At 38.7% G+C, this 27,488-nt stretch overlaps 1 protein-coding gene across 1 annotated transcript in view; it reads right to left on the bottom strand.

Annotated features, from left to right (window-relative positions):
• Positions 1-2,731: 2,731 nt before the first annotated feature.
• The window catches only part of LOC149580136 (Polynucleotidyl transferase, ribonuclease H-like superfamily protein), a 62,306-nt gene continuing 37,549 nt past the window's right edge, over positions 2,732-27,488 (bottom strand). The window contains exons 5-8 of the mRNA XM_089789697.1: positions 4,877-4,993; positions 4,659-4,758; positions 4,268-4,505; positions 2,732-4,079 (exon numbers count right to left, since the gene is read on the bottom strand). Of these exons, the coding sequence (XP_089645823.1) occupies positions 3,416-4,079; positions 4,268-4,505; positions 4,659-4,758; positions 4,877-4,993 (1,119 nt within the window). The 3' untranslated portion in view covers positions 2,732-3,415. The remainder of the gene's footprint in view (positions 4,080-4,267; positions 4,506-4,658; positions 4,759-4,876; positions 4,994-27,488) is intronic.

Raw genomic sequence — 27,488 nt, 5'->3', positions numbered from 1 at the left:
TTACTTCTAATAAGAACTTTACAAGGATCATCCCCATCCAAAGAGTGGAAGATCCATTTGGAGACAAGAGCTAAGCCCCCAATTTTAAGGTCCTTCAGCCCTAAACCCCCAAGGAGCTTGTCAATGTGACACCACTCCCATTTAACATCATGGAGTTTCTTGTTACCTTTGTCATCTGACCAAAGATAATTCCTGATGGCCTTTTGAATTTCAAGGATTTGGCAGTTATTAAACATCTAGGTAGAGGCATAATATATGTTGTAAGAGGAGAAAATTTTTTGGCAAACCTAAACTCTACCAGCGAGGGATAAAGGTCTATTGTGCCATTTATTTAACTTTTTGGTGATTTTTTCCTTAACCCAAAGCCACATATATTTAAGAGAAGGTTCAATAGAGAAAGGGATACCAAGATACCTAATAATATTGTGAGGACCTCCCCAGTGAAAATTATATTTTTTAAACTAGTCAAGTGGTCGATCCTCCCATCCAAGACATATGGATTTAGAGATGAACCCCAGACATATTGTACAACCTTGTGAAACTTGATGAACTGAGCCAAAACTTCCTAAAAATCCCAATTGAGGAAACTAAAAGGAATGTCAATACGAAAGGTGTAAATTTGAGGCGATGTCTATGCAGGGACCACCATTCATTAGGATTTTTAATTAATAAAAAACATTTTTAAAAATTGTATTCTAATTTAGTTTAATTTTTAAGTTATTTTTAAAAATATGGTGAAAATGAAATAAATGTTTTGTCTTCTACATTTCTTATATGAATTTAAGAATATGAATGTGACTATGGTGGATTTGATTATTATTCATGTCAAATTAAAAAAATTAAATTTATTTTTTGTTGTTTACACTCCTTTCATGTTGTATTAAATATTGGCAAAAATATACATGGACAACTATCTTATATAGACTTCCACCTTTTGCCACTATCGGCGTACCCCTTGCTCCTTTGGGTGCAAGTGCTAGTTAGATGATTCAATGATTCACTTTTCTAAGGGTTAAATCACAAAATTCTAAAACATCAATTCTATTTTGCACCTCACAATGTTATTGTATACATCGCCAATAATTATCTTACTAATGTTACTATAATTTTCATCTGTATAGATCCCAATTCCACAAGGAGAGATGTGATGAATATTATTAAGAAAGTCAATGATCTATTAAATACTTATTTCTTTATCATTATGTGACTTTATGAGAGCCCACCACTCAAAAACAATCCACAACTCTGTCTCATGTTATTATATATGTAATTATAGATGCTTAAGTTACTTAGTATAATAGACATGTGATAGGCACTTTGGTCACCATCCACTTGTCCATAAACCTAGTATAAAGGAAACACAACTTAAATCTTGGTTTGAACAAAAAGAGAATGATATTATCTCCTCGTCAATTTAATGTATAAATGTGCCTCTACTAATTATAAGAAGTAGATTTTTCAACATTCAGAAAGAGCATGTGCATATTAAACAACCTATCTAATGTATTATAGAAACAACAATAAATTTACTAAAATTAAATTTGTTTTTCTATCTTATCCACTTGAGCTATACAATATAAAGAAATAAATGAAATAATTACAATTTATTAAAATGGTATTAAAAGACAATTAGAGTTTGTCATCACCAGAGTTGAGAAAATATATTTTGTTGCTAAAAAATCACCTTTGTGATGGTAGACTCAATGATATGGGCAATGACAACACTAAATTAAATTTAGTTTTGTTATCATATGCACACATATATTTGCAACAATATATATTATCAAGTTTTATATATTTGTAAATTTAAATCATTGTGATTCACTCTCATTTGTGTACGCATTTTCAAAATGCATTATGTTGATGTATTTTTTATTAGATAATCTTTCATCATATCATTCCTCTATATTACATGATAACCATGTGTCAAATTTCTCGAGTTAAGGTGATTGTAAATATCATTTTACACAACTAAGATCATTCCTCTATATTACATGATAACCATGTGTCAAATTTCTTGAGTTAAGGTGATTGTAAATCTCATTTTACACAACTAAAACATGCTATTTAGAATTTATATTTATCTTGTCACTATTGTGTACATTGTTTTGATTAGTATTGATGATGAAACCTATTATTTGTTATACCAACCCCTTAAAAATTCTTAAACTAAACCTTTGAAATTTAAATTTAAATTTATGATGTCATAAAAAAAGTGAAATCTAGAATGCTCACTATAAAGAGGAAATAAATATTTTCTATCATCGATGCAAACAAACACAAATGGGGTAAGCCATTTATCTGAAAATGACCAAATAGTAACCACTATTCTTCCAAACCATCAAAATACCATATTTTTATTTTCTTGTCTTTATTTTTATTGTTTCACACAAACCAAGTTAATGTGTACAATATATACATTTACATAATCCAAATATAACTTTATGATATAATTCTCAATTTTTTGTTCCAATGTATTGGAACATGCATAAATAAACAAGTAAAACACTAGTTCAAAGTTCATTTGATACATAACCAAACATAATTTTTCCGATGTAATTCTCAACTTTTTGTTCCAATAGATTAGAAAATGCATAAATAAACAAGCAAAAAGCTCATTCAAAGTTCATTTGATAAAAGAAAAGTAACTTCTAGATTGCATGCATTCATAACAAACAAAAAAAGGTTAAAATTTATTCCTTCAGACAATTGATTCTAAGCAAATATGTGATACATGCAACAAATTCAAATGTCATAATCAGTTGTACAGAAAAGATACAAGCAACAAATTCAAATGTTATAGTCAGAGTTGTATTTCAAAATTGTACAGAAAAGATAGTAAATTAAACTAATGTGCTTTCTAAGCACATCAATTATATTGTCAGCATGTTAGCTTACATATAAGCTTCCACTGACACAACCATTGCACCTCCTCCCACTGCAAGTGCTAATAATGTGCAAGTGCCTTCCCTATAGAAATTTTATAGGTTCTTCTCTTCACGAAGATGGTTGCCTTTATATTCATTGTAGTTCAAAATATGTACTTCTTGAGTATAAAGTAAATTTTCATCCCGTTCGTATGATTTCAAAAGGGGAGCCTTAAGCATGTTTAATTCAATGGAATTTCACTGGAGTCCTGTTGCTGAGCGCTCAAAGAAGGCATCTCCTGACCACATAATCCATTACCACAAAATCCAGCTTCTCACTCATGGCATCTCAATGACATAAATATGATCCACTAGTACTACCACACAATCCAGCTTCTGACCTATGGCATCTAAATAGCATCATCTATCGTCCACTGCTGCCAATGCCTCTTTTTTACAATTCTGCGAGAAAATGTGCTAGATTCTTCTATGATAATGTGCAACACAGCTACATTCTCTCATCGAAGTGAACTGACCATAACTCAAACCTAAAGATCCTCTAACTCAATGATGAAGGAACTATTTTTGCTTGACACTATATCGGTGGTAAAATTATGAGCCATATAATCACCAGATTCAGCCATAAAACACTCAAATGAATCTGCTAAGTTAGTTTTCCATACAGACGATTTACAAAGTTTCTCATATATATCATACCTTACAGCTTTGAGTCCCATTTTAGTTATTTCTTCTAGAGGCTTAGATTTTGCAAACCCTGAAATGTCAGTTCCAGATTGTACATCTTGAAGAAATATCTTCGCATTACGTGATTTCTTGAACCTAATATATGCACAGCTGTCATCAACCAACTGCACTTCAACACCTTTTTCACACATATTGTGTATGTTGCATAACATTTCCAAGAGATTCCTAGATGAAGATCCAAGCTTAAATCCCCAAATAAAAATTATATTTGAAGTTTTTAAATTAGAAGAATCCCCCACTAGTTTGACAACTTCACCTTCATTTTTTGCTTTATTGGGCAGAGTGCCACCAGGGTAAAGAATATCAGCATAGTCTGCCAAAGCCTCTAACCATCCATCAGCTGTCCCATTTGATGATTTGATTTTCAGAAGTCGGCAAATTTTAGCAAACAAATAAGTCAACCTCAGGACAGTATATCCATGACTTTTATGTCCCCTGTACCCATAACTGCATATGAAAAAAAGAGCTATTAATAAAGTGCCATGATTTTATTAAACATCGTCCGAACAAACAAAGATCACAAAAGCTAGGAAATGATATTGCTTTGACCTATGTCTAATACAAATTCTAAGTAGATTAGGTTTGTTACTACAGTAATAACTATTTGACATGTCACAAAGAGGGGGTGACATTACCACTTAAATTCAAGGGGAACTTCCAGATTCATAGGCAGAATGAACTGCCTGTTCAAGTGCAAAATAGCTGCTTGTAAGGATTTTTCTGTCGTCATGTGAGACATCTCCTTGGAATAAGCTGCTTTCAAAAGGTGACTGACATCTATCAAGTGGGGAAAGACACTGTGGAGAGAATATAAAAACACCTTCACAGTAGCTGGTAAGGGTGCAATGAAGTTTGAATAAATAATAGCCAAATCTGCAAAAACGGCACCAGTAAAAAACATGCATAAATTATAAAATTCATCCTTACTATTCTTAAATTGAAAAATTCTAAACTAAAAAAAATCAAATTAAAAAGCATCCAAGAATTGAATTGCTATCAAACATATAAATGCTTTTATCAAACTACCGGTTAGGCAGTTGTGGCCAACAATGGTTTTTCTTGAGTTGATAATAGTGTTTATAACATCCCGAATCCCCTGCTGTTCTGCTTGATGTTGTAGTTCACCCTTCAAGTAAGAAATTGAATGTCAAAATGTGTCACAAACTAAAGCTTGAAATCCATCCCCATAAATAATAATCTAAACTTACTGGCTAGGAAAAGTTGAATGCCAAGCTTGCTTGTACCAGAAGATGATGTTTGTCCTCTTCAGAACGTGTAAAAACCACTTCCAACTCATTTTCTGTACCAATTCCATCGGAGCTAGTAAGAGGAACAAGATTTTCAGTAAACTCTATCAACACCTGCAACAAATAAACTTCATATCTAAAGCTGCTTCGAGAGAATAACGCATCTGCATAACATTACAGATGTTCCATCATGAACTCCCATCATTATGTATTGTAGACAGGTTCAGCCAAAATCACCAAAAATTGGAAAATGGGTAGAATGAGGCAAAATACATAATTTGCGGGAATTTGGGGTGACTATAGCTAGCATTAATTCACGCAAAAATTAAGTATCAAGTAAACAAAAAGCAGGAATATGGACATCCACTTTAAAACATTAAAGACCAAAAGTCTCATCCAGATGAAGAGGAACGGTTAACAAAATTTGTTTTAAGAAACACTAATAAGTGAGAGAAGATAAGCATTACAAGATATAATTTGGAACCTGCAACCAGAAGAAACAGCTTCTTCTAAGCTATAAAAAATTGAAATTTTATTAGATTTTAGAACAAATTAACTTCTGACTTTAGTAATGTACTTATCATATCAATATGTATCACAGCTAAATATAGGATTATGAATTTATTATACTTCTGAAATCAAAGAGTACCCTTCATTTAACTATTCATCAAAAATAAATTATAATTAGCCCAGAAACTATGTAGCTTAAAAAACAAATAACTTAACAAAACAATAATCCCTGACTGCATACTGCATCCACAAAAAACAAAAAAATAATCTCTAACTATGCATACTGAATCCTGTTGCCTAATTTTGATAACCTTGGTCTAAAATTGTGCATATGAGAATTTTGGGCCATAATCAAAGTTTTTGCCATAGTCGTTTTGTCATTCTCCGAATTTCGGGATCTGGGTGTCTATCAGGAATAAGCCTTCGGGAATGCAGGAAGGAGGTCAAAATATCTTCACTGAGTCGGTCTTTATCAAGTTGATCTTTGGGTTATCGTGATTGTCCAGCCAAAAGTTCTCGTCACTTTCAAGAATTAATGGCAGGTTTTACGAGTGTTCTAACACATCATCGAAATCCGGCAAGTTCGAAGAAGTTGTTTCGAAGAACGAAGAGGTATGAAATATCCTACCTTTAGCCATTGTCAGGAATTTGGAGACTGCTGGCCATATCGCTGGGTTCCAAAGGGAAGACAGGAACTTCTAAAAAAGGTTGAAAGAAGGTGATAAAGTCATCAAAAATATCTATCCGGGAAAATCAAGAGTGCAGGGAAGGTTGATCAGGATCCGAACACTAAAAGAAGCTATGATTATTGGCCAAATATGTTTCAAGAAGGAAGGTTTGGGAAATCGTGATAGTGCCTGCACTATAATTGGATTCCGAAAGTAAGAGAGGAAACAATGAGATTTCCCTTTGCTTAGTAAAATCTTAAGGCAGAGAAAATAAACACTTCCGGCATCACAATCGGATCCAGATACTTCAGAGGAAGGCCAAAAATAAAGAAAAATGGACAATTGAGGATTGTAGAAAAACCATCAGAATTCGACGTTATGGAAACCATTGATTTTAAAGGTGATGGTTGTAATTTCATATGTGATCATGTGGCCTATTTGCAAAAGTTGCAGAACAATAAATGCTCATGTCCTCTGTAAAAAGAAAGCTATATCAATTCATTTTAGAAGAATAAAGATGGGATTCAAATACTCAGGCTATGATCATTTGACTGGGCTAGGAAGTGAATTACGTAAAATTGGAGACACAAAACTAAGCAGGTTTGATTTAGAGGATCTTCGCAGAAGAATAAACAGTGAGAATTGTCATCCAATTACTCAGAAATTGGCTAGAAGTGGTCTAATAGAAGCAGATGGTTTTCCCGTGATAGTGCAATTTGCTGAATTAATTATAAATTGTATCAATCAATATGATCCGTAAACCAGGCAGATTAAGAAAACAAACGAAGGAGTCCTCATCACTCTTGACAAAGAAACTATCCAAAATTCCTTTCGTTTGTCTGTGAGGAAAGATTATGCAAATTAGGATTTTGCTGTGTCATACTCACATTTTTAGTGGAAGGAAAGCTTATTTCAGAGGTATTATATCTCAAGAATGGTTCAATGTAATGAGCCTTAATGGACAATAAAATAAACTAACTAATGGCAATTATGTCACTGCTGTTACAAATTTAATGGACAGTGATTTATTTAATTTTTTACCCAGCAGTTCAAAATATACATCCAGATGACAAGTACAACAATACTTTGCAAGGATTCATACCTGAGATGAAGAATACACCATTTACTCGTAAATCTGGGCACGAATGGTGACTACAGCAGCTTTTTCCACATTATTGATTGTGTATTTGGATCAGAAAATGTATAACTTCTGCACAGAATTAATGAACAGTGATAAAAGATGTCAAATACCTCTGACACAAGCACCAAACAGCCTCCTAAAGAGACCGATTCTTCCCACAATGAGCACGCAGTTTCATTGATAGCTGGGACGTAGCAATGAACATCTGATATAGTCTTTCAATCTTTCAAATTGATCCCTGAATGATCAGATAAGACTCTTGTAAATGCACAAACTTGTGAAAAGCTGACGTAGAACAATGACAAGCACAACCGGCAAACTCAATGCAATCTTTCAGCACCTCAAACCTGAGTGGTAATGGTGTTCAAACATGCAATAGCTCCTTGAAATCCTTGTTGAAGTGTTGGTTCAAACAATACTGAGTATACTGACAGGGTGGTGAATCAATATATTACTGGTGAATTTGAACTTTTATCATTTACCTTTCTGCTGATATAACTTACCTATATTCTAACCATTCAGTGGATAAGCAACATGGCATGCAAAACAAACAGGTACACACACACAACACCAATTTATCTTGTGGAAACCCAATTAGGGTGAAAAACACGGTTGTGAGGCGATGCTCATGAAGCTTGAACCCTTCTAGAGTGCACCTGGTCCAGACCTTATCCATGTTAAAAGATTACAAAGACACTGTCAAGTGTCACCCAATTAAGGGATTTGAGAAAGACCTGTTATAGTCTTTACCTGGTTAAAGGACTTAAAACACAAGTTAATGTGTTACCCATTTAGGGGATTTAATACAAAGGACTTGCTAGAGTCCACCCACAATGGGATTTACTATTGTAATGATAAGAGAACAGGATTGTTTGACCAACAAGAAATAGCTACTTAGCTTAGCTTGAATCAGATCACCTTTATGCTCCCAAACCAGTTTGCAAATTGATTGGCTCCCTTCGGCTTTACAACTCAGACTTAACCACTTATGTACTAGGCTCTCCTCGGCTTCAGCACTCCTATCCACTGTGTGTTTGGCTCCATGCCTTCACTGAATTCTATTCAACTACCAATACCTTCACCCTTTCTTCTGACCTTTTCTCCTGTTATTGCAATCAGCCTAGCTCTATGGCATTGCAGCTTCTCAGAATATGCAATCCCAACGACTATATGCTATCCTTACTCAATCTCCTTCTAACCTTAACCCGGGAATTCAAAATTTATATTTTGTTGTCTTGATATGCTTGTTCTCCTTCCTTTGTCCTGCGTTGTTTTCATAGGTAGCATGTGTCAAGTGTACTTTCCACTATGAAATGTCATGGGTTGCTTGTGACCTTTGTTTGCACAGTGGGAGGAATTCAAATTTGAATTCTCCTGCTTATCTTACCATTAGAGCTCGATGTGAGAGGTCCCTCTGCATTCTCCAAGGTGTCAGATGATTTTCACCTACCTTTGTAAAGTGTTCAATCATGGGTTTCTTGGCTTTTTCTTTTGATAGTTTCACTGCCTTAATCTCACCAGTCATCACTGAGGACTTCAATTCATCTTGTCTGATCTGTTAACCTATCCTCTTCCTGGTTATAGTTATGCCAACAATCTCCCCCTTTGGCATTGATGGCAACCTTAGCGTTATTTCATGCCTTAGCACAATCTTCAAATGTCTAAAAGCAATTTACTGACTACTGCATATTTAGAAAATAATAACATGTTTCATTAACTTGCTCACCTTTTTCTTTAACATCTCCCCCTAAGATAGTTGATTCCTTAGGGCTCCATCACTAGTCTGTTTTTCTCTCTCTCTGTTATATTTTCTCTTTGTTGTGTACAAATGTCTTGCTTACTTGTGCTCTCCCTTGCTTTGCTTTGTTTTTTGTTTACTTCTGCTTGTTGCTCCCCTTACTTTGCACATGATGCGTCTGACTTTTCCCCATACTGCTCATTGTGCTCTACTCACTTCTCTCCCTTCATTACTTTTCTCCCTTCACTACTTCTCCCCTTTGATTACTTCTCCCCCTTTGACAGCTATTCCAAAGGTGTATATTTGTAACCTTTATCTCTGTGACTGCTCCCCTTATGGAGTAGTCCCACTTGGTCATTAATCCAGTGTAAATATAATCTTTGAGGATCATGGATTGATGTCTACCCTCTATGCTCTACTTAAGCAAGATAGGGGTATAACCCCTAACCTTCCTCTACCATACTCAAAAATATCCTTTTGAAGAAGTTTTGAAAAGATATATCATATCTACAAGTTGCTCCTTAGTTGGGAGACAGGACATATTCCAACCTGACCTCTTTTTCTTGCACTTGCTTTTTCAGAAAGTGATAATAGAGAGATGTGCTTTGTCTTTGAGTGCATCACCAGATTCTTTGATATGTTGATGGCGCTTGTATTGTCACAGCTCGGTTCTTCTATCTTCTCCTAAATTCATTATAGTAGTTGTTTTATCCAAGCAATCTGAGTACAATTTACTGTTGCAACTACATATTCAGCCTTTGTTGTTGATTGAGTGATACAATTTTGATTCTTATTGGCCCAAGGTACCAATCTACCTCCAACAAAGAATGCACGTCCAATTGTGCTTTTCATATCATCTAAGTTTCCTACCCAGATAGCATCTATAAAGATACTGAGTTCACAGGTTCTTTTGTGAGGATACCATAAACCATATTCTTCAATACCTTCTAAATATTTGAAGATTCTCTTTACAGCAACCATGTGTGACTCTTTAGGATTGGCAAAAAATCTAGCCACTATCCCCACTACTTATAAAGATTCCACCTTTCAGTTGAGATACTTGTAGTCCAATGAAGAACTTTATCTCTCCAATCATGGACGTCTCGAACTCTTTCTTCATCTCTTCTGCAAATTCCTTGCTCATCTTATCATCACCTCCAAAGATGATATCATCCACAGATATTTTTGCAATCAGCGAGCCAACTTCAGCTTCTTTCTTAGAATTAATGTTATTGTTGTCACTGGTTCTTACAAATCCAATCTTTATCAGCTATGAGCAAAGTCTCTCATACCATGTGTTAGTAAACAGTTTTTCTCACATGTATTCATATGTAAAAACAGAGAAAAAGTATGTAAACTAACAAATGAATTCCTATAGAAGTGATTGAGGAACTCTCTACTTGATATTTCTTCACTGAAAACAGGCGCAGCTACCTTTATTGCAATGAGATTTTTGATCTATAACTCAACAGAAAGACCTTTCAAGAAAACAATCCACTAAAAATGTTGAATCAACTTATTTTATCTCATCAATACAAAATAAACTTTAATTGAAAAGAACCACTCGATTTTAATTATCAAGATGATCCACATATTGAAAATTAAAACTATCGAGTAGGCAGATTGATAAAACTAATTTCTCACAGCATCCAAGTACGAATTGGCAATTTCAAAATAAGTAACAGATACAGCTAAAAGCTTAAACAGTATCTTCAGAAACACTGATTTAAATAGGCAGATAATAGTATCCACTTACAAAGCTTTTAACCATAAATCAAACTGTAGAGTTTCATCGTATCTGCAGAAATTCTGAAATGTTACTTCTAACTTGAAAATCATAAACAAAAATAGTTTTGTCTATCGATCTACTGGAGAATTCTAACCCTTTCTACATACTAATTATTACATATATATAGGCATGGGGCTGGACCATTGCCAAAATTACCCCACCAAGAGTTGATTGTCTTTTGCTCAAGTAACTGATAACTGAAATGCAAGAAACATGAAACTGAAAAGAAAAAGAAACTAAGCGATTAAGTGTAACCGCCTGTCTTGATCAGATAGCGCTATCCCTTGTTGCCACTCCTTTTGCTGTCTTCCACGTTTCGTAAGCAGTGGAAAAAGCTGAGATAACAAATTGATGTGGGAATCCGATGTAGGCGAACCTTTGCTTCCATATTTCTTTCATCTTCTTCAATTCGGCCACCTTTTCTTCATGCATTTCCAAATGTTTCAGATTAATGATTAACATAGCCTCTGTATGTGCCATGTTGGAAAAGTCCTGCTTAGCTGGTGCCTTCTTGTCTTGCCACTCCTAAAACTTCTTCTGAACCTCTTTGATTATTTCATTTGATTGGGCAACAGAGTCATCTTCTTTTCCCATGAACTGTTTGGCAAACCACTTAAGATCATTTTGAATGATCTGGTGTATGACCCTAAGCTCTTGCAACGTTTCTTTAATTTCAATTACTCCTTGTGTGAGTGCCTCATTTCTCCATTCAATGCAATCTTTGATGACGTACAGGGCCTTTTCATCTAGACCAGCTACAGGACATTCGGCCTAGAATTTCTGTAGGCCAAGTTCTTGCACGTCTTCCAACCACAGCACCACTTTTGCCCAGTTGTTCTTTTCTTTTTCATATCCTTCATTACTTGATTCCACCTTTTTGGTAATGTTTGATATTTCCTTTGAAGCATGATCTAAGTGACTTATATGCTTCACGGTATCATGTAGTACATCCTGAACCCATTCACCTACTACTTTAGCTACTGCTTTGCACTTATGCAGATTCTCCAATGATTGCTGATTGCTCGCAAAGGATACATCGATAAGGGCTGACATCTCACGTATTGGCTTTGCTTTAGGGTGCAAGATAGCATTAATGTACTGTGCCATATTTTTTATTGTTTCCTTCATTTCCTGCTTATCTTGCCCATCTTTCCATACCCTGTGCGCAATCTTTTTATTAGAAACTTCAAAGAATTTCATATCTACTTCGCGGTTCCCTTTGCCCAAATCAACCTTTGTTATTTGGAAGTCTTGAGGCACTACGAAATCACAAGAGCTTCCATCTGGTGGTATCGCTATTTCTGCTGCCCATCGACCTGAACTTTTGTCAAAATTGATTCTTGCTTCGGTCCTTGCTTTTTTTACTTTAGGTGCTTTACCAAGGCACTTACTGACCAGATCATCAATAGGCATAGATATTGGGACTATGCTCCTTTTCTTCTCCATTGATGTCTCCAGCCATTTAGGCGTGGCTTGATCTTTCACAGTAGCAGGGGAATATTTAACTAAGGAGAGATTACTTTCTTGGTTCTCGGTAGCCATTTGCAAATTCTGGGATTCAGGTACATTATTTGCCATAGGTAAGTCTTTTGCTGTCTCCAAGTCTACGGTTATGGTGTTCTTGCTTTTGACGGCCAATGCCTTCTTCGTGCTTGAGTGGGTTACTCTCCTTCCTTTTGGAGTTTCTTCTTGAACTTGACATTGAAGTGTTTCAGGAATTGCTTCAACTTCAACTTCAGCTTGACCTGCAACAGAATCAGGAACACCTCGATTAGTTTGCTTCCTAGCAGTCCTTTTATCTTTGCTTTTTGAAAATTTCCCAAAAAGATCCGGAGTAGCCATGGCCTTTAACTTTATCCACTTGGCAGTTCTTGCTATTACATCCTTGGTACAGGAATAGACATCATTTTCTTCCTTCTTTTCCCAATCAATTTCGGGAATGGGCATGCATTCAATCTGGTCGATGTAAAACTGATCCAGCACTTCTTCAGAATCATCATCTTTTATCCCATAAGTATCCAACCCCACATTAAACATAGTAATCTGTGTAATGGTTAAGCGAGACCACAGTCTTTTCCTTACCTCAAGTTCATTAAGGCAGTTTGCCCAAAAATCCTCTAATTGTGGAGAATGGACCAGGGATACCGCATTCTTAACATGGTTTCTGATAAAGCCGGTGTAGTCAAAATCTAACCGGGAAATGAAAGGTTCCAAGCATAAGCAGGTTAATGATTTTGCTGACAATATGACTTCTTTCAGACTAGGACATCTATAATGTCCAATCTCAATTGGGAAGAATGCCGAAGATGATCTTTTTGAAATCTGAAAGGACTCAGTCACTGAAACAAATTGCCTACACATCTCAGATAACACTATAGAATCTGAACAATAACGTGGCAGCTTTAAAGGTTCATCAAAAAAACCACCCACTCTGATATATGTAAATCTGGGAAATTGAATGTAATAGAAACCATAGATTTGCACAACTTGCATAGCTTCTTCTGTCATCCTATCATTCTCTCAGCCTCGGAGTTCAAATACCAATTTCCCTAGAAAGACATCATTGACCCTCTTGAACTCTTTGCATACTGTGGCTTCTTGAAGATCGCCGTAATATTGGTAAATGGGTATGTCATTAACCCAAGGTGCATGTGGAAAATAATACCATTCTTTCGATGCAGGTAGTATGTAAATTAGATAAGAAGATAAGAAAAATGAGCCACAGTTGTTAACAGCCATTAAACCCCTATGCAGATTTTCTGCTATAAGATCAAACCAATCAATGAATTTAACCCCTTCAACAATCTTCTATATGAAAAAGTACATCCAAGATTCCCAATGGAATGCATGCTCATTTCCTTTGATCCTATTCAACAGAAGAACCATGTTTGCAATTTCTTTTATAAAATGTTCGATAGTCAATGGCTTAGGTAGTCTAGAACCTCCCTATGCTGGTTTCAAGAGCCAAGACTGAGCTATCTTGTTGTCATAGCTGTTTTTGTTTTCAGCATACAAGCGCTCAACTTCTTCAAACGTCCATGGCTCATAAGGTTCCTTATGGGGAATCCTAAAGGCCGAATGGACATTGGTTCTATTGATTCTAACAATCACTTCCTCTGAGGCTTTTTTGATACATCCAGAAACAGGGTCATAATGGTTTGCACATTCAAGGATAAGTTTTGGATATGTAATAGCAGCGGGAAAAGCGACGGCTTCTAATAATCCACTATCGACTAACCTCTGATAAATGGGGCTTGACTGGGTATTCTTGGCTCGTTCAATTAACTCAGATAAACTTTTATTTACCATGAATGTGTCACGAATTTCAGGCAGAGAACTGAGCAAAGAAGGCTTCTCTAGCTTAGGCAATTTTGGGCGGAAAAGCATCATGACTGCTAATAAAGACAGGCTTTTCAATATATGACTTGAAATGCCCCAAAACAAAGCAACCACAATTTGAAATGCAAAGGGGGATGAAGATGTACTTACCGTTTAATAGAGACAAAGCCTGCTACTCGCCCTTCTTACCCAACAATACTGGGAATTTCTTCGAAGAAAATGGAATGAGCAGAAAAAGGCTAAAATGAATGCATTTAAGGAAAGATTTGTGCGAAAGATCGCAGGAATAGATTTTGCAGGTAAGTGCACTAATTACTCACTCATGCGGCATGGATTTGAAAAGATGCCGCATGTGCTTTGTTTTAAATACTATATCAAATCCACACGTATGCTGTTGCGTTAGGTGATCATGACATGACAATTTTATCCTTCAACCAAATCTTGCCGTAACCAAACACATACTGCCTTAAATCTTTTCATTCATAACTTCACATGTCTGGGAAATGCTGCACTGGGACCCACCTTGATTTAGTTCGAAGATTTAAAACCTGCAGACAACTTTCGTTAGCGTGCAACATTGACACTGAAGTTGAAGTTGAAGAATTGGGTGACCGGGTTTCAACTTCGACTTCAACTTAAACTAAGACCAACTCGAGGAAAGAGATCGGACTAGACGCACGAAGACTAAGGCAGACCTAAACTTGAAGTTGAGGTAAACTAAAACTTCAAGTTCAACTTCGAGACAGGAAAAACTCTAGACTAAAAACATAATAGAGCTCGAGGAAAGTTATAAGCACTAACATGGTGTAAGATAAAACTCCTAGGCTTAGTTTTCCACTTCCACCAAGAGATTTCTCTTATCTCCTAGTATCCTATGCTTCTATAGGATCTCCTAATAGCATTAGATCATTAACTAAATCCTATTCACTCTTTACTACAAGAGTCACACCTTGAAAACTCCACCTTGGATGATCCACACCTTAATTTTGGTTATCTTTCTCACTTTCACTTAGATGGATCTAAGTGCCAAATCCACTAAAACATCACAAATTTCAAACTTCATTGTGGGGACCTTCTTCACATTGAATTCATTCATATTCCATCCCATTTTACTGATTTGGGAAGGTTCTTGGCTCTTAGGTTTATCATATTCAAGATTTCATCCAAAAGAGATCTTAAAAATAGGCTTATTTCTAGTAGCCTTCACCAGTCAGTTTTTCCCCTTTTTAGAAATATTTTCCCAAACAACTCAGAAAACTAAAATCTGATTTGGATACCCTTTTGGAAGTTTTAAAACTTTCATTAAGGTTTTTGGGTCTCAAAGTGACCGTACACCTCCTTCCTAATATCAAGGAGAAACAAGGCTAAGAGGCCTAGTTTCCAGGACAGCTTCTCTAGGATTGATGAAAAATGCTCAAAACCTATCCTAATGGACTGGTACAACTTCCCAATGCTTAGGATGGATAACTAACATGAAAAACTACCATAAAAATTTCTGGGGACGTGCTGTACTTCCCATTCCCCACATGAAATGATTTGATTTCTCACTGTCAAGCCTCTAACCGGGTATGTCAAACTCGCCTAGGGCCTGATCATAAAGCTAGCTTCCTTTCTCATGATGCTTCCTAAATTTAGATACAATATGTACAGAGGCCCCACTTGAAGATTCAACCACTTATTTAGTGTTTCCATGGTTGAAACTCATGTGGGAGCCATTTTTACAAAATCTGTCACAGTGTGACCAAAAGAAAGTCCTGAACTAAAACAACTTGAAAACTATGATAAAACTACTCTAAACCCTTAACACATAAAATGAAAAAGTCTTCAAAATGACTATAGAACACGTCTCAACCACTGTATCAACACGTTTTTGGCTTCAAGTATGACTGTTCCTTCAAAAACCGAAATATCACTTCAAAAATAGAGTTTTCCAGCCACTTCATTAACTCAAACTTTTTTTTACAATATGCAACCAATGCTTGGAGATTCAAGACATCACTCCATTAGGTGTCTTCTCCACCATTCTAGGGCCTATTTTGTCGAAAATAACCTCCCACAATCAAAGGAATCCAAGGCTATCCATGTTGCATGGAATATTTGCAATAAGTGCAAAATGTTGTTATGACAACATTCTTACAACACTTGGCAACTTTGATAGATGCCTTAATCCTATATTATAGGCTTCTTATCCTCACATATTTTGAGGATCCAAGATCATTCATGATCATCATATTTATTTAATAACCATTAACCATTCTTAGGCCTAAGACATATTAATGACTCAATCTCCCTAACTCCTAACATTAAGAATTTAAATAACAACTAACAAAGGCTATTTGTGTGACCTTAGTCTTAGTGACTAATTCACCTAGCCAACATAAAACAAGACCTTCTAAGGTCCTCAACCAAATTACACTAACTTCTTGACTTGGCTAGAGTCAAGTACAAGCCAAAATTGACTAACTAGTAGAGGTTAGCCTATGTGCTCCTGCACCATAACACCATGTACGGTTCAGTCCATACAAGACTTTCTTCAACTTGGACATTGTTTACCGTATGGGTAGATAGATTAATGCACACAGACAATGAACAAGAACAGCAGAACTCCTTTTATTCGCATATGCCAAAGACAGTACATAATGCTTCCAATAATGATTACAATGATTTTCCAAGGTGTACATATACCGTTCCGAAGAACCTTCCCAAAGGGGTCCATCGACTACACAATATCTACCAACGACGTCAACCTGTCGGCTACACAATATCTACCGATGACATCATCCCCCCCAAAAGAAAGGTCGTCTCCTGGCGACTTCAAAACTAACAAAAATAGGACACCACAAAATACAATATAGAAAGAGTATACACTAGAGAGGAGGCTGTGATCCTGAAGAATGCTGCCACCGGCGCAATTCATAGACTTGATCCGTTTGGATGCTCGAATCCTTCAGAATCCATGCATTAACCTCTCTGGCTTCCTTCAGAAAAAGCGCTACATCCATAGCTTGGGTCTTCACTAACTGCAATTCCTTCTCAGTCGCTTCCTTATCCCGTAAAAGTGTTGCACGCTTAGCTGCCCCATCTACTGCCAGAGACCTCTCAGGTGCGACCTCGTCTGTTGCCCTGTCCACCTCCACATGCCTGCGATCATAATAGACTTCTTTGTACAATCCTACTATCTCGTGCACCACCTTCTCCATTGGAGTGTTGCACGGTCCCAACTCCTGCTCGGTGGCCCAATCCGCCAATATCTCCAATGTCTTAACTGCTGGCCATCCTCTGTCTTCAAAGCAGGAACGAAACCGCTGAGGACAAACCCCCTGAATGTAAGCTCGGACCAAATGTCACTCTCTCCTTCGAGTCATAGCCTACAATGCCACATTGTGTCCCTTCTGCAGCGCAGCCCACATGGCCCTAAGGTAGTCTCTGCATCTGTCCTCATCTAACCCATAATCCTCCTTCGGCACATCATCCATGGTCCATTCCCCATCACTACTCGTCTCTGCCACTCCTACGGTAACCATGTCCACATCTGGTGTCGCCTCCTCCTTCCTAGGCGCATCCTCGGATTGTGGAACTACCACCTCTTGTGGCTTTGATACGGCTGCTGATCCAGGGAAGACTCCTCCATGACTCGAGGACTGAATGGACGGTCTAACCTCTGCAGGAATGAATCGGAACTACTGCCGCAGAAATGCGCTCGCTCTATCCATCACCTCCATTCTCTCAGACTGCTCTAACTGTGCTAGCTGGATGCTCTCCTTTTGTTGTGCTGACTGTGCTAACTGTGCCTCCATCAACAAGGAAGATGAAATAGTGACCACAACATCTAAACCAATCACATCCAAAAAAACCTGGGGTTCAGACTCTAGCATTGGCAACTCTGGCTCTGTCAGTGCAATAGGGTCTAGCGTACAATCCTGGGAAGGTATGCCCTTAGGTGAAACATCTGCCGCGGCCGTCGAAAAAGCAATCTCTGTAGTGGCCGCCGGTGCAACATCTGTCAACCGTGGGACACTCTCTGCCACTGTCGGTGGGACATCTGCTACTATCCGTGAGACCACATCTGCCACTGCTAGTGGGGTCATAACGACCGGTGCATGACACTGACCAAACGAAGGAATGTGTGAAATGGAGGTGGACAAGTGCGCCAAAGTTGGCAATTGAGGCGAGGTAACAAATGTGGACTGGCTAACTGCTAGTTCACTGCCAACTTCCGCAGAAGTACTCTCTTCCTCATACTCAGCCCCACTGTTTTCTAAAGTGTCCTCCTGTCTGCTGTCTGTGTCCCCGTAAGCCTCCAATCCTCAGAATACCTTCTTCTGCCCCGCTGTTGTTCCACCCGTGTCCAAATGTCTCCAATAGAATATTGGAGACTCTCCTTGCGCCAACTTTCCCCACAGTGGAGCCTCAAAATCATCCATTGGTATCTAATTAACGGCTGCCTCCAGAAACAGGCCAATGGCATGGTGCAGCATAAAGAACGTTCGGTGTTGCAGTGTCATGAACTCCTCCATCCGGTCGGCGAGGACTGTGGCCCAATCGTACACTGTGCCATTCATGAATACAATCTGTGGCAACGCTATATCCAAAGCCCGAGTTGCCCCTGTCAACTTGCTTTTGATGACATCCATGATGCATCACCAGTGGCCCTCTCGAATTAAATCTTGTCGAAGTCCTCTGCACTTAGACCCCTTTACTACTGACTCCAACTCCTCAGGCAAAAGATCGCAGCCTACCAATCTTATCCAATATTCTTTCCGTTCCTGAGACAGCTTGTGGTTTTTGATTTCCACCTTCCGACCTCCTACGCCAAGGATGTCGAAAACCCTAGCGAAACCCTTAGGTTTAAAAGAAATCGTCATGCAGTGCTTTTTGTACAGAAATGTGTTGGTTCTGCTATGCCTATTGTATGATTCGATCATGGTACTCAAAACTGATTCAAATAATCGAATGGAAAACAATGGAAGCTGTATGGCCCAATGTACTTGTGCTCGCACCGGAATCTGTTTAATTACCTTTGTGTCTGAAGTTTCTTGCCACCATTTTCGGCACTCGCTGCCATTGAGCCCTTCAAATTGAACCGTTCGGTGTGTGAGTTCAGCCCTTACTTTTTGCTTCTTGTTGGCAGATGTTGATGGCCCTACAACTCGGATTCCAAAAGACTCTAGCATTCTTCTCCCTATTTGTCTTTAGCTTGTTCTTCCACTGCTTTCGTTTCCCTACTGATTCCATAATAACGGCTTCTTTCCTACCTATATAATGTAGGGTTCCTCCTCTTCTTGACAATGTCCTCTTAGCTGCCCAGAACTTTTCCAAAAATATCCTTTCCTTAATACTTCTTTTTCTCCCACGATGCAGGAAAGAGAGTCCGTACAAAGCCTGGTCTCTATCCAAAGACAAGCCGCAATTGCACATCCCGCAGATAGAAACAGAGGCCACGAGAATGCAGAATGAAAGCCACGGGATTTTAAAAGTTCTCTATCTAACAATACTTTGCCTCTAAGATATCCTAATTCGCCTATTTATAAAAGCCAACATCTTCTTGTTTCCAGTACAAATCATGGAATCTGCTCAGATAATAGCAGGGCCACATCTTCCTACACTCCACTGCTCATCCACAATTAATGTAGAATGCGAGCCGCTAATGATTATATCTGTATTGTGTTCAGATTTCAATGTTGTTGCCCGCGGAGAATGAAGAGGTTGCCCACAAAATGAAGTTTTGTGCACCTACAGGAAGAAGTCTTAACTACCGCAAAAATTTGCCCGTGGCAGAGAGCTTCGCAGAGAAGAGTGAGTCCGCGGTTGGAAGCTGCCTACGAGAAAGAAGGAAATGCGTCGTCCCGCGAGAGAGTGTTTAAGCCGTGGAGACAAAGCTAGCGGATGACAAGATAGGCCGTGGGAAGAGAAGCCACAGGCTGTAAGGTAATCCGTGAGGGCTGTTCGCGGACCTACTCGCAGAACACACTGCCCGCAGGATAGGTGTCCGCGGGACACCCTGTCCGCGGCCTTCTCACTTTTTTTTCTTTTTCAATTTTTTTTCCTTTTTTTTCTTTTTTTTCTTTTTTTTTCCTTTTTTCTTCTTTTTTTTTTTAAAAAAAATTTACAATACAACAAACTCAATTCTGCCTCCAAACTTTGTCATTCTCTAACGATGAGGGAGTCGTTCGGACTTCATCATTCTGTGACGACGAGGGAGTCTTCCTGGCATGGTACATCTTTAGCTTTGACCCGTTGACTACCTGAGGTACTTCTTGTCTGTCTAAGGTCCACAATTTTATTGCTCTATTGTCACCTACCTCCCAGATCTGGTATGGCCCTACCCATCTGACCATCCCCAAGGCTTCCCGTTCTGTTGTGTTGTAGTTTTGTTCTGCTTTTGATAGCGGTCGGTTGGCAAAGTATATCGCGTGATTCAACTCGTGGCTACCTATCTACGCTAAGGTTGCTCTGATCACATAGTTGGATGCATCGACGTGAACATGGAATTCTTTGTTCCAATCCGAGTATGCCAAGATGGGTTCCGTAGCCAATCGTACCTTCAGCCCTTCAAATGCCTCATCCTATTCTTTCTCCCATCTAAACGATTCTCCTTTGCATGTTAACCTATCGAACGGGTATGATACTTTGGCCAAAATTTTGATGAACCTTCTGTAATAGCCTATGTGTCCCAGGAAAGACTTTACCTCCATTACATTGGTGGATGGTTGCATTTCCAATATGACTCTGACTTTGTCCGGATCTGTCTTCAATCCCTCCTTACAGACTATGTGTCCGAGCAGTCTTCCCTGCAGAACCATGAATCTGCATTTCTTCGGATTCAGGGCTAGTCGTGCCCGTCGACATCTCTCCATACATTCACCCAACGCTGCCAGATGTTTGTCCTCGGCGCTGAATACAGACCAATCATCCAAGAACGCCTTGAAGTTTCCGACGGACATTTTGTCAAAGATGTGCAATATGATCTGTTGGAATGTAGCCGACATGTTGCACAGGCCGAATGGCATCCGATTGTATGCATACACCCCATCTTCTACGACAAATGTCGTTTTCAATTTGTCCTCCTCTACTATGGAAATCTGATTGTATCCGAAAAACCCATCCATAAAGGAATAAATTTCATGTCATGTGACCTCCTCCAATATATCATCTATAAATGGAATCAGGAAGGGATCCTTGATTGTGACTACATTAAAGCATCTGAAGTCAACGCATATCCGGATTTGGGTTGGTGTCCTTCAGTGAGATTACTATGGGTGACACCCATTCACTTGTCTGAACCTTAAAAATAATACCGACTTCCAACATCCTGTTGATCTCTTCTGCAACCCTTGCTGCATAGTTCTTATTCATCTTGTAAGGTCACTTCCTTACAAGTATTGCTCCTTTGACCAGCAGGATGTGGTGCACACACAACTTCGGCAATACTCCTTTCAGATCCTTGCATGTCCACACGAATACATCTTTGTATTCCAAAAATATCTTGAATGTCATTGCTTTAAGTACTGGATCCCAATTATCTCCCACCAGTATGTTCCTTGGATCGGCCTTATCTCCCAAATTCATGGTTTGCAGTGTGGCTTCGTTGTATTTGATCGGCTCCCCCTCACTGAATGCATGGGCAGGTGTTTCATCCAGCGGCGCATCCCCTTCTTTTGTTTCCGTGAATTTCCTTGGAAAGCCATCTTCGTTGTACCCTTCCTTTATCGTCAATACGTTGCAGCTCTGGAACAGCTCATAGTCCTCCATCTACCAGTGGAGAAGACTGTTCACCGAATCCAAATCGTCGTCTATTGATCCTCCTTCCAACCGCAAGACTCCCTCCTGATCTGGTTCCATACGCTGCCTCCCTTCATCCTCCTCTTCAGAATCTGATTACAGAGCTTCTTCCCCCACCATTTGGGTGTGTAAATCAATGACGAATTTCAAATCTTTGCTTTCAAGTGATAGAGCGTTTTTCTTCCAATCATGTTTAACTTTGGCTTGTATGAGCCACCCTCGACCCAGAATGGCATCGTATCATTTCCTCTTCAGCGAGATCACGACAAAGTCAAGCAGGAATGGTTGTGTGCCAATCATCACCGATTGTGCCATCAGGACGCCGAGAGGTTTAATGCCATGTCGGTCCGCTGTCAGCAACTGAAATGTAGGTGGCTACAACATCAGCAGTCCCAACCTCTTCCAGGTATCCTCGGGTAAGACATTCATGTCGGACCCTCCGTCGACGATTGTGTCTATGAGAAAATTTTCAAGAATCCCCATCTCAATGACCGTCGGATGTTGTCCAAATGTGAGGGCTAGCAACATTGGGTCTTCTCTGCCTGCGGCAATTTCCTTCCCTCTTCCTAATTCTCCTGGTAACTTAGCAATTGGTGCGATGTTTGTGAGTGTCGATCGGAGCTGAGGCATTGTGAGAAGCAGATCATTTATTTTGACAGGTACCTCAATTTGTAATATATGGCGTACGATGTTTTGTTTCGCACAGTTCCTTGTTGAGGTACCGGTGGTGCCCTTCAACTAAGAAGTTTCCGCATATGCTGCTTTTTCAATTTTCGCCCTTGCTTCCTCCAATTTGCTCTTTTCTTCCGTCAGGTTGGGGTACAGTTTTGCTTGCCTCCGTGTAATTGCCAAAACCTCCTCTTCGTCCGTCCCGATGGTGATCAAATTGGCTCCTGATTTCAGGCACTTGGCATCTTCATGATCACCAAGTCCGCACCATCTACATAATAATTTTGGTGTGTTTGCTATTGTACAGTCTCGGGCAAAGTGGCCCCACAAATTGCATGCTCGGCATTGTACCATTAGAAGGTCGTTCGCATCGTACTAAATTCAGTTGCGGCTCCCATTATTATTGTTCGTATTGTTGTTGTTGTTTTGCCCTCGTCTATTATTTCTATATCCTTCGGACGTGGCACCCTCCGTACTTGTGTTTCTGCTCCCTCCAGACATGGAAGCCTCCTGTGTCAGGAACACTTGTTGAGGTCCTCTGGTTTTCATATTAAAGGGACATTCTTTTGTGGAATGTCCCATGATCTGACAGATCTCGCAGAACTGGTTCTTTGGACAGGACCCTTTGGTGTGACCTTCTGTCTTACATTCTGTGCACCATAGGTCGCTTCCCTTCATTTCTTTCTGCATGTTCTTAAATTCCTTCATCATACGGATCATATCCTTCTGGAGAGCTCGGACCTTCTTCCTGTTGTTTTCATCATCGCTGCTATCTTCTCCTGAGGATGCGTCATCATCTGAATCGAATGAACTACTCTTCTTTTTCTTTTTTGTCTTCTGCTCACTTTCTAAGTTCATTGCTCGATTGTATGCTTCAATGTATGATGACGGTGGCACAATCTTCATCTTCTTCCACAACTTCAAGCGTAGGCCTTCAACGAACCATCTTTTTTGCAATCCATCTGTCGGCTTATTTTCCATTTTATTTATTAAGTCTTTTAATTTCCTAGCGCATACTCGGACAGTTTCATTCTTCCCCTACTTTGTGTTGTATATCTCTGCTACGATCTCATTATCATCATGCAACAGTTGAAATTCCATGATAAACTACTTTTTAATGTTGTCCCAATTGGTTAACTTTTGGGGATCCGTATCGGCAAACCAATCAATTGCGACACCCCGTAGGGTTGCCAGAGATTGTCAAACCCATTTGTTTGTATCTGTTATGCCATTTTACCTCCAAATTGTTTTGCATGTTTCACTGTGTCGGATTGGATCAGCCGTACCATCACCATCAAACTTCGGCAGCTTTTCCTTTGGTCCTGCCATTACTACTGGATTTTGTGCGCAGGTGTTGTTCGATCTTGCAACACCGGCGCATTGTACTCCCACACTGGCGCTTTGTACTCACACACCGACGCTTTGCACTCCCACACCATGGCTTTGCACTCCCACGCCGGCGCTCTGCGCTCCCACACCGTCAATGTTTGGTACAGGTGTCTTATTTGCAACAGCGGCGAACTTTGGTGAAGAAGGATCTTCTGAAGTTGTCCCTTCCGGAAGTGTATCGCGGATGAAGAGTTCACTCCACGCTCGTGCTCCCTCGGCACTCCGAGCCGTGCGAGTTAATTCCCTTCCGTCTGGATTCTCTTCCCTCGGTGAATACAGGTTCAAAAATTCCTCCCTTGCTTCTTCCACCAATTCCACCTGCTGTCGAGTCTCCTCCAACAATTCCTCGGCGGTTCGGCATCCATCAGCAACCTGCTAAAATCTCCATCTACGTTCGGCCTGTTGCACCAAAATTAAATTTTCTTGTGCGGTGCATATTCCATCTTTTCCTTTTAGCTTATTTCTATCATTGTTAAGCTGATTTGGCATTAGTCTGCATTCCTCTACCTTTGTTCTAGGTCCATCAGGCAACAGTGCCAAATATTTAGCGCATGGGGTAAATAGATTAATGCACACAGATAATAGATAAGAACAGCAGAACTCTTTGTATTATTTGCATATGCCAAGAGATTACATAATGCTGATGATGATTTACAATGATCCCAGATAGGGTATAAATACTTCCTGCGGAACCTTCCCGAAGGGGTCCGTCAGCTACATAATAATACTAATCTACCCGTCCGCTACAAAATCTTTACCGATGACATGAACCCGTCAGCTACACAGTTTCTATCGCCAACAAACACTTTGTCCTTCGATCTTCCGATACAAACCCCTCAGGTTGGTCTATACACTTCCTCTTCTAGGACTCCATTAAAGAATGCAGTCTTTATATCCATATGATATACCTTGTATCTTTTGTAGGCTGCAAAGGCTATGAGTATTATGTTTCCTTCCAATCTAGCCATTGGTGCAAAGGTTTCCCCATAGTCAATTCCTTCTCCCTGTGCATATCCTTTACAAACAAGTCTAGCCTTGTTCCTTATAAGCATTAAAACAGATGGTCATTAGCCCCCAATGGGGCATTTGGAAGAATTCCAATACAACAAGGGCCAAAATGTAAGAAGAATGATACTAAACGAGGATTGGTGCGGTGTTGTGACTTATGTGTTGAAATTCACTAATCCAATCGTGGTAAAGCTTCGCTTTGCAAACAGTGATCAGCCATTCCTTCGGGATATTTATGATTCCATGGACACTATGTTGGAAAAGAATAAAAATGGTAAGTTCTACATTCTTTTACAATTGTTTAATTGAGAGATATCTAGATTCTAAAGTTTTAACTGACATAATCACTAATTATAATTATTATTCATATCTCATATTATAGGTCATACAGAGGAGGGAGAATGATCCTCAAGACAACTTTTACAAAAAGTTGGAAGCAATTGTTCATCACTTATGGAACAAGATGACCACCCATTTGCACCTCCTCGCATATGCTCTATCCTTGAGGTACTATAGTGCTTATCAAATATTTGTGCTTATGTTATCCAGTGTTTATGCTATTGATATTTGATAATGTTCAATTGTACGTTATCTCCAAATACTATAATGCAGATGCACTTTGGTAGAGTGGCACCATTTAAAGATGCATACAATGCAAAAGGGTATAAGAGGGCACTAGCTAAAATATTCCAAGCTCCAAAAATTGGGGCGATTGTGAGGAATGAATTTGATGCCTTCATCTCAAGAAATGATTTCTGTACACTAAGAAAAGTGCACTTCTCTAAACCCTTTTATCCAAGATTTTCCATAGATTGAAAAGCTTGAGATGGCGGCTTAGAGCTCCCTAGTCATGGAGTGCAAGCGGCATACAAATGAGCACAAAAGAAGCTCTCAGTTGAGCTTTAGAAACATAGCCCTTGCTAGTAAACCATGAGATAGGAGATTTTTTGAGCAAGAGCAAGAATGCTAGTGTCAAAGAACTCTTGTGTATGCAATGCAAGAATGAGAGTAACTAAGATGAAATGCACAATGCAACTAAGCTAAGCAAATGAAGGTGTTACATCCATACTAACTAGACTATGTGAGCTAAGCTATTGTAAAAGAACTACATTAACATGCAACTATGCTAAAATGCCATGGATGAGAGAATGTAGACAAGAAATAGAAGTTCTCCACAAGCATAAGTCTTCAATCCTGCAGCATAACGGTAGCAAAAGAGTGGATGTAAGAATGAGACAAGAAGCAAGAAGCTCTCCACAAACAAGAAGGTCTTCAAATCCTACAGCATAATATTAGCCAAAATGAGATCTTGTTCCCCTCTTGGAATGCCTCCTATTTATAGATTTTTTTCAGAGAGTTTGGGGTCGAGTTTAGGATTTACCATAGTGAGATTTAGATGAATTCAAAATCATTTGTATGAGACACACTTTGAATAGAATATTCATAGTGGGGAATCCATTAGATTTTATAATTCAAAGTGGGAATCCCACTTTGAATAAAATAGTAATAAGTGGAGATCCCATTATGACTATTCAGAATATCAAATTCATATTAGATTTTATAATTCAAAGTGGGGATTCCACTTTGAATAAAAAAGTCATATTGGAGATCTCATTATGATTATCCAAAATATCAAATTCATAGTGGAGAGCCCATTAGAGTTTTATAATTTAAAGTGAGAATCCCACTTTGAATAAAATAGTCATAATGGAGATCCCATTAGGGATTTTATAATTCAAAGTTGGGATCCCACTTTGAATAAAATAGTCATAGTGGACATCCCATTAAGGATTTTATAATTCAAAGTGCTGATCCCACTATGAATAAACAATGATATCATGGATCCCACTATGAATAGAATATTCATTTATGGACAGAGGGCCCCTTATCAATATAAATTTGATTTCAAGGATGACTCATTTCCTTTTATTCAGAAATTAATATTCATGTGTCATTTGTGAATGGGTTCAATTTAATTGATTTGTTCATAAGAATTGATGAATTTAGCAATTTGATTTTGCAAGGCCAATTTTGGGCGATTACATTTGCCCCTCTTTGACTAATGTGTGATCGATATGGGAACACATGTGGTCAAAGAATAGTTAAGAAGTTAAGAATTCCTCATCTAATATATGATCGATATGGGAACACATCAAATGAAGAAGCCATGATAACAAATAGATATATAGCTCTAACTTCAAAGTATGAAATCGTTCTCTAACTAACGTGTGATCGATATGGGAACACATGTAGTCAAAAAAATAAAGAGACTATAATAGCAATAGCAAGCGTTGAGTGATCAGACTGTTAGCGATAGTCTAGAACACTAGATAAATCAAGAGCAAATGGAAATGGTCAAGCATATGCCCCTGAAAGAGAAAATGTTGCCAAAAAATAGCAATGATAGATTATGTCTGCCCCCTCGGGATCAAAATCGAAATGATAGAGGAAGTGTAGAAACTAGCAAAATATGAACAATAAAGAACAAAAACAATCATCAATGCAATGAAAGTATGCCCCAAGCAAGGATGAAATAGAAGAAACATGATATGAAGTGAAACGGTAAGTGAAAAGAA

This window comes from Cupressus sempervirens, chromosome 1 (assembly GCF_028749045.1).
Source record: "Cupressus sempervirens isolate cs-2001-9-10 chromosome 1, ASM2874904v1, whole genome shotgun sequence".
Lineage (NCBI taxonomy): Eukaryota > Viridiplantae > Streptophyta > Pinopsida > Cupressales > Cupressaceae > Cupressus > Cupressus sempervirens.
The sequence above is the reverse complement of the archived record's forward strand: the minus strand, read 5'-3'. Positions and strand labels throughout refer to the sequence as shown.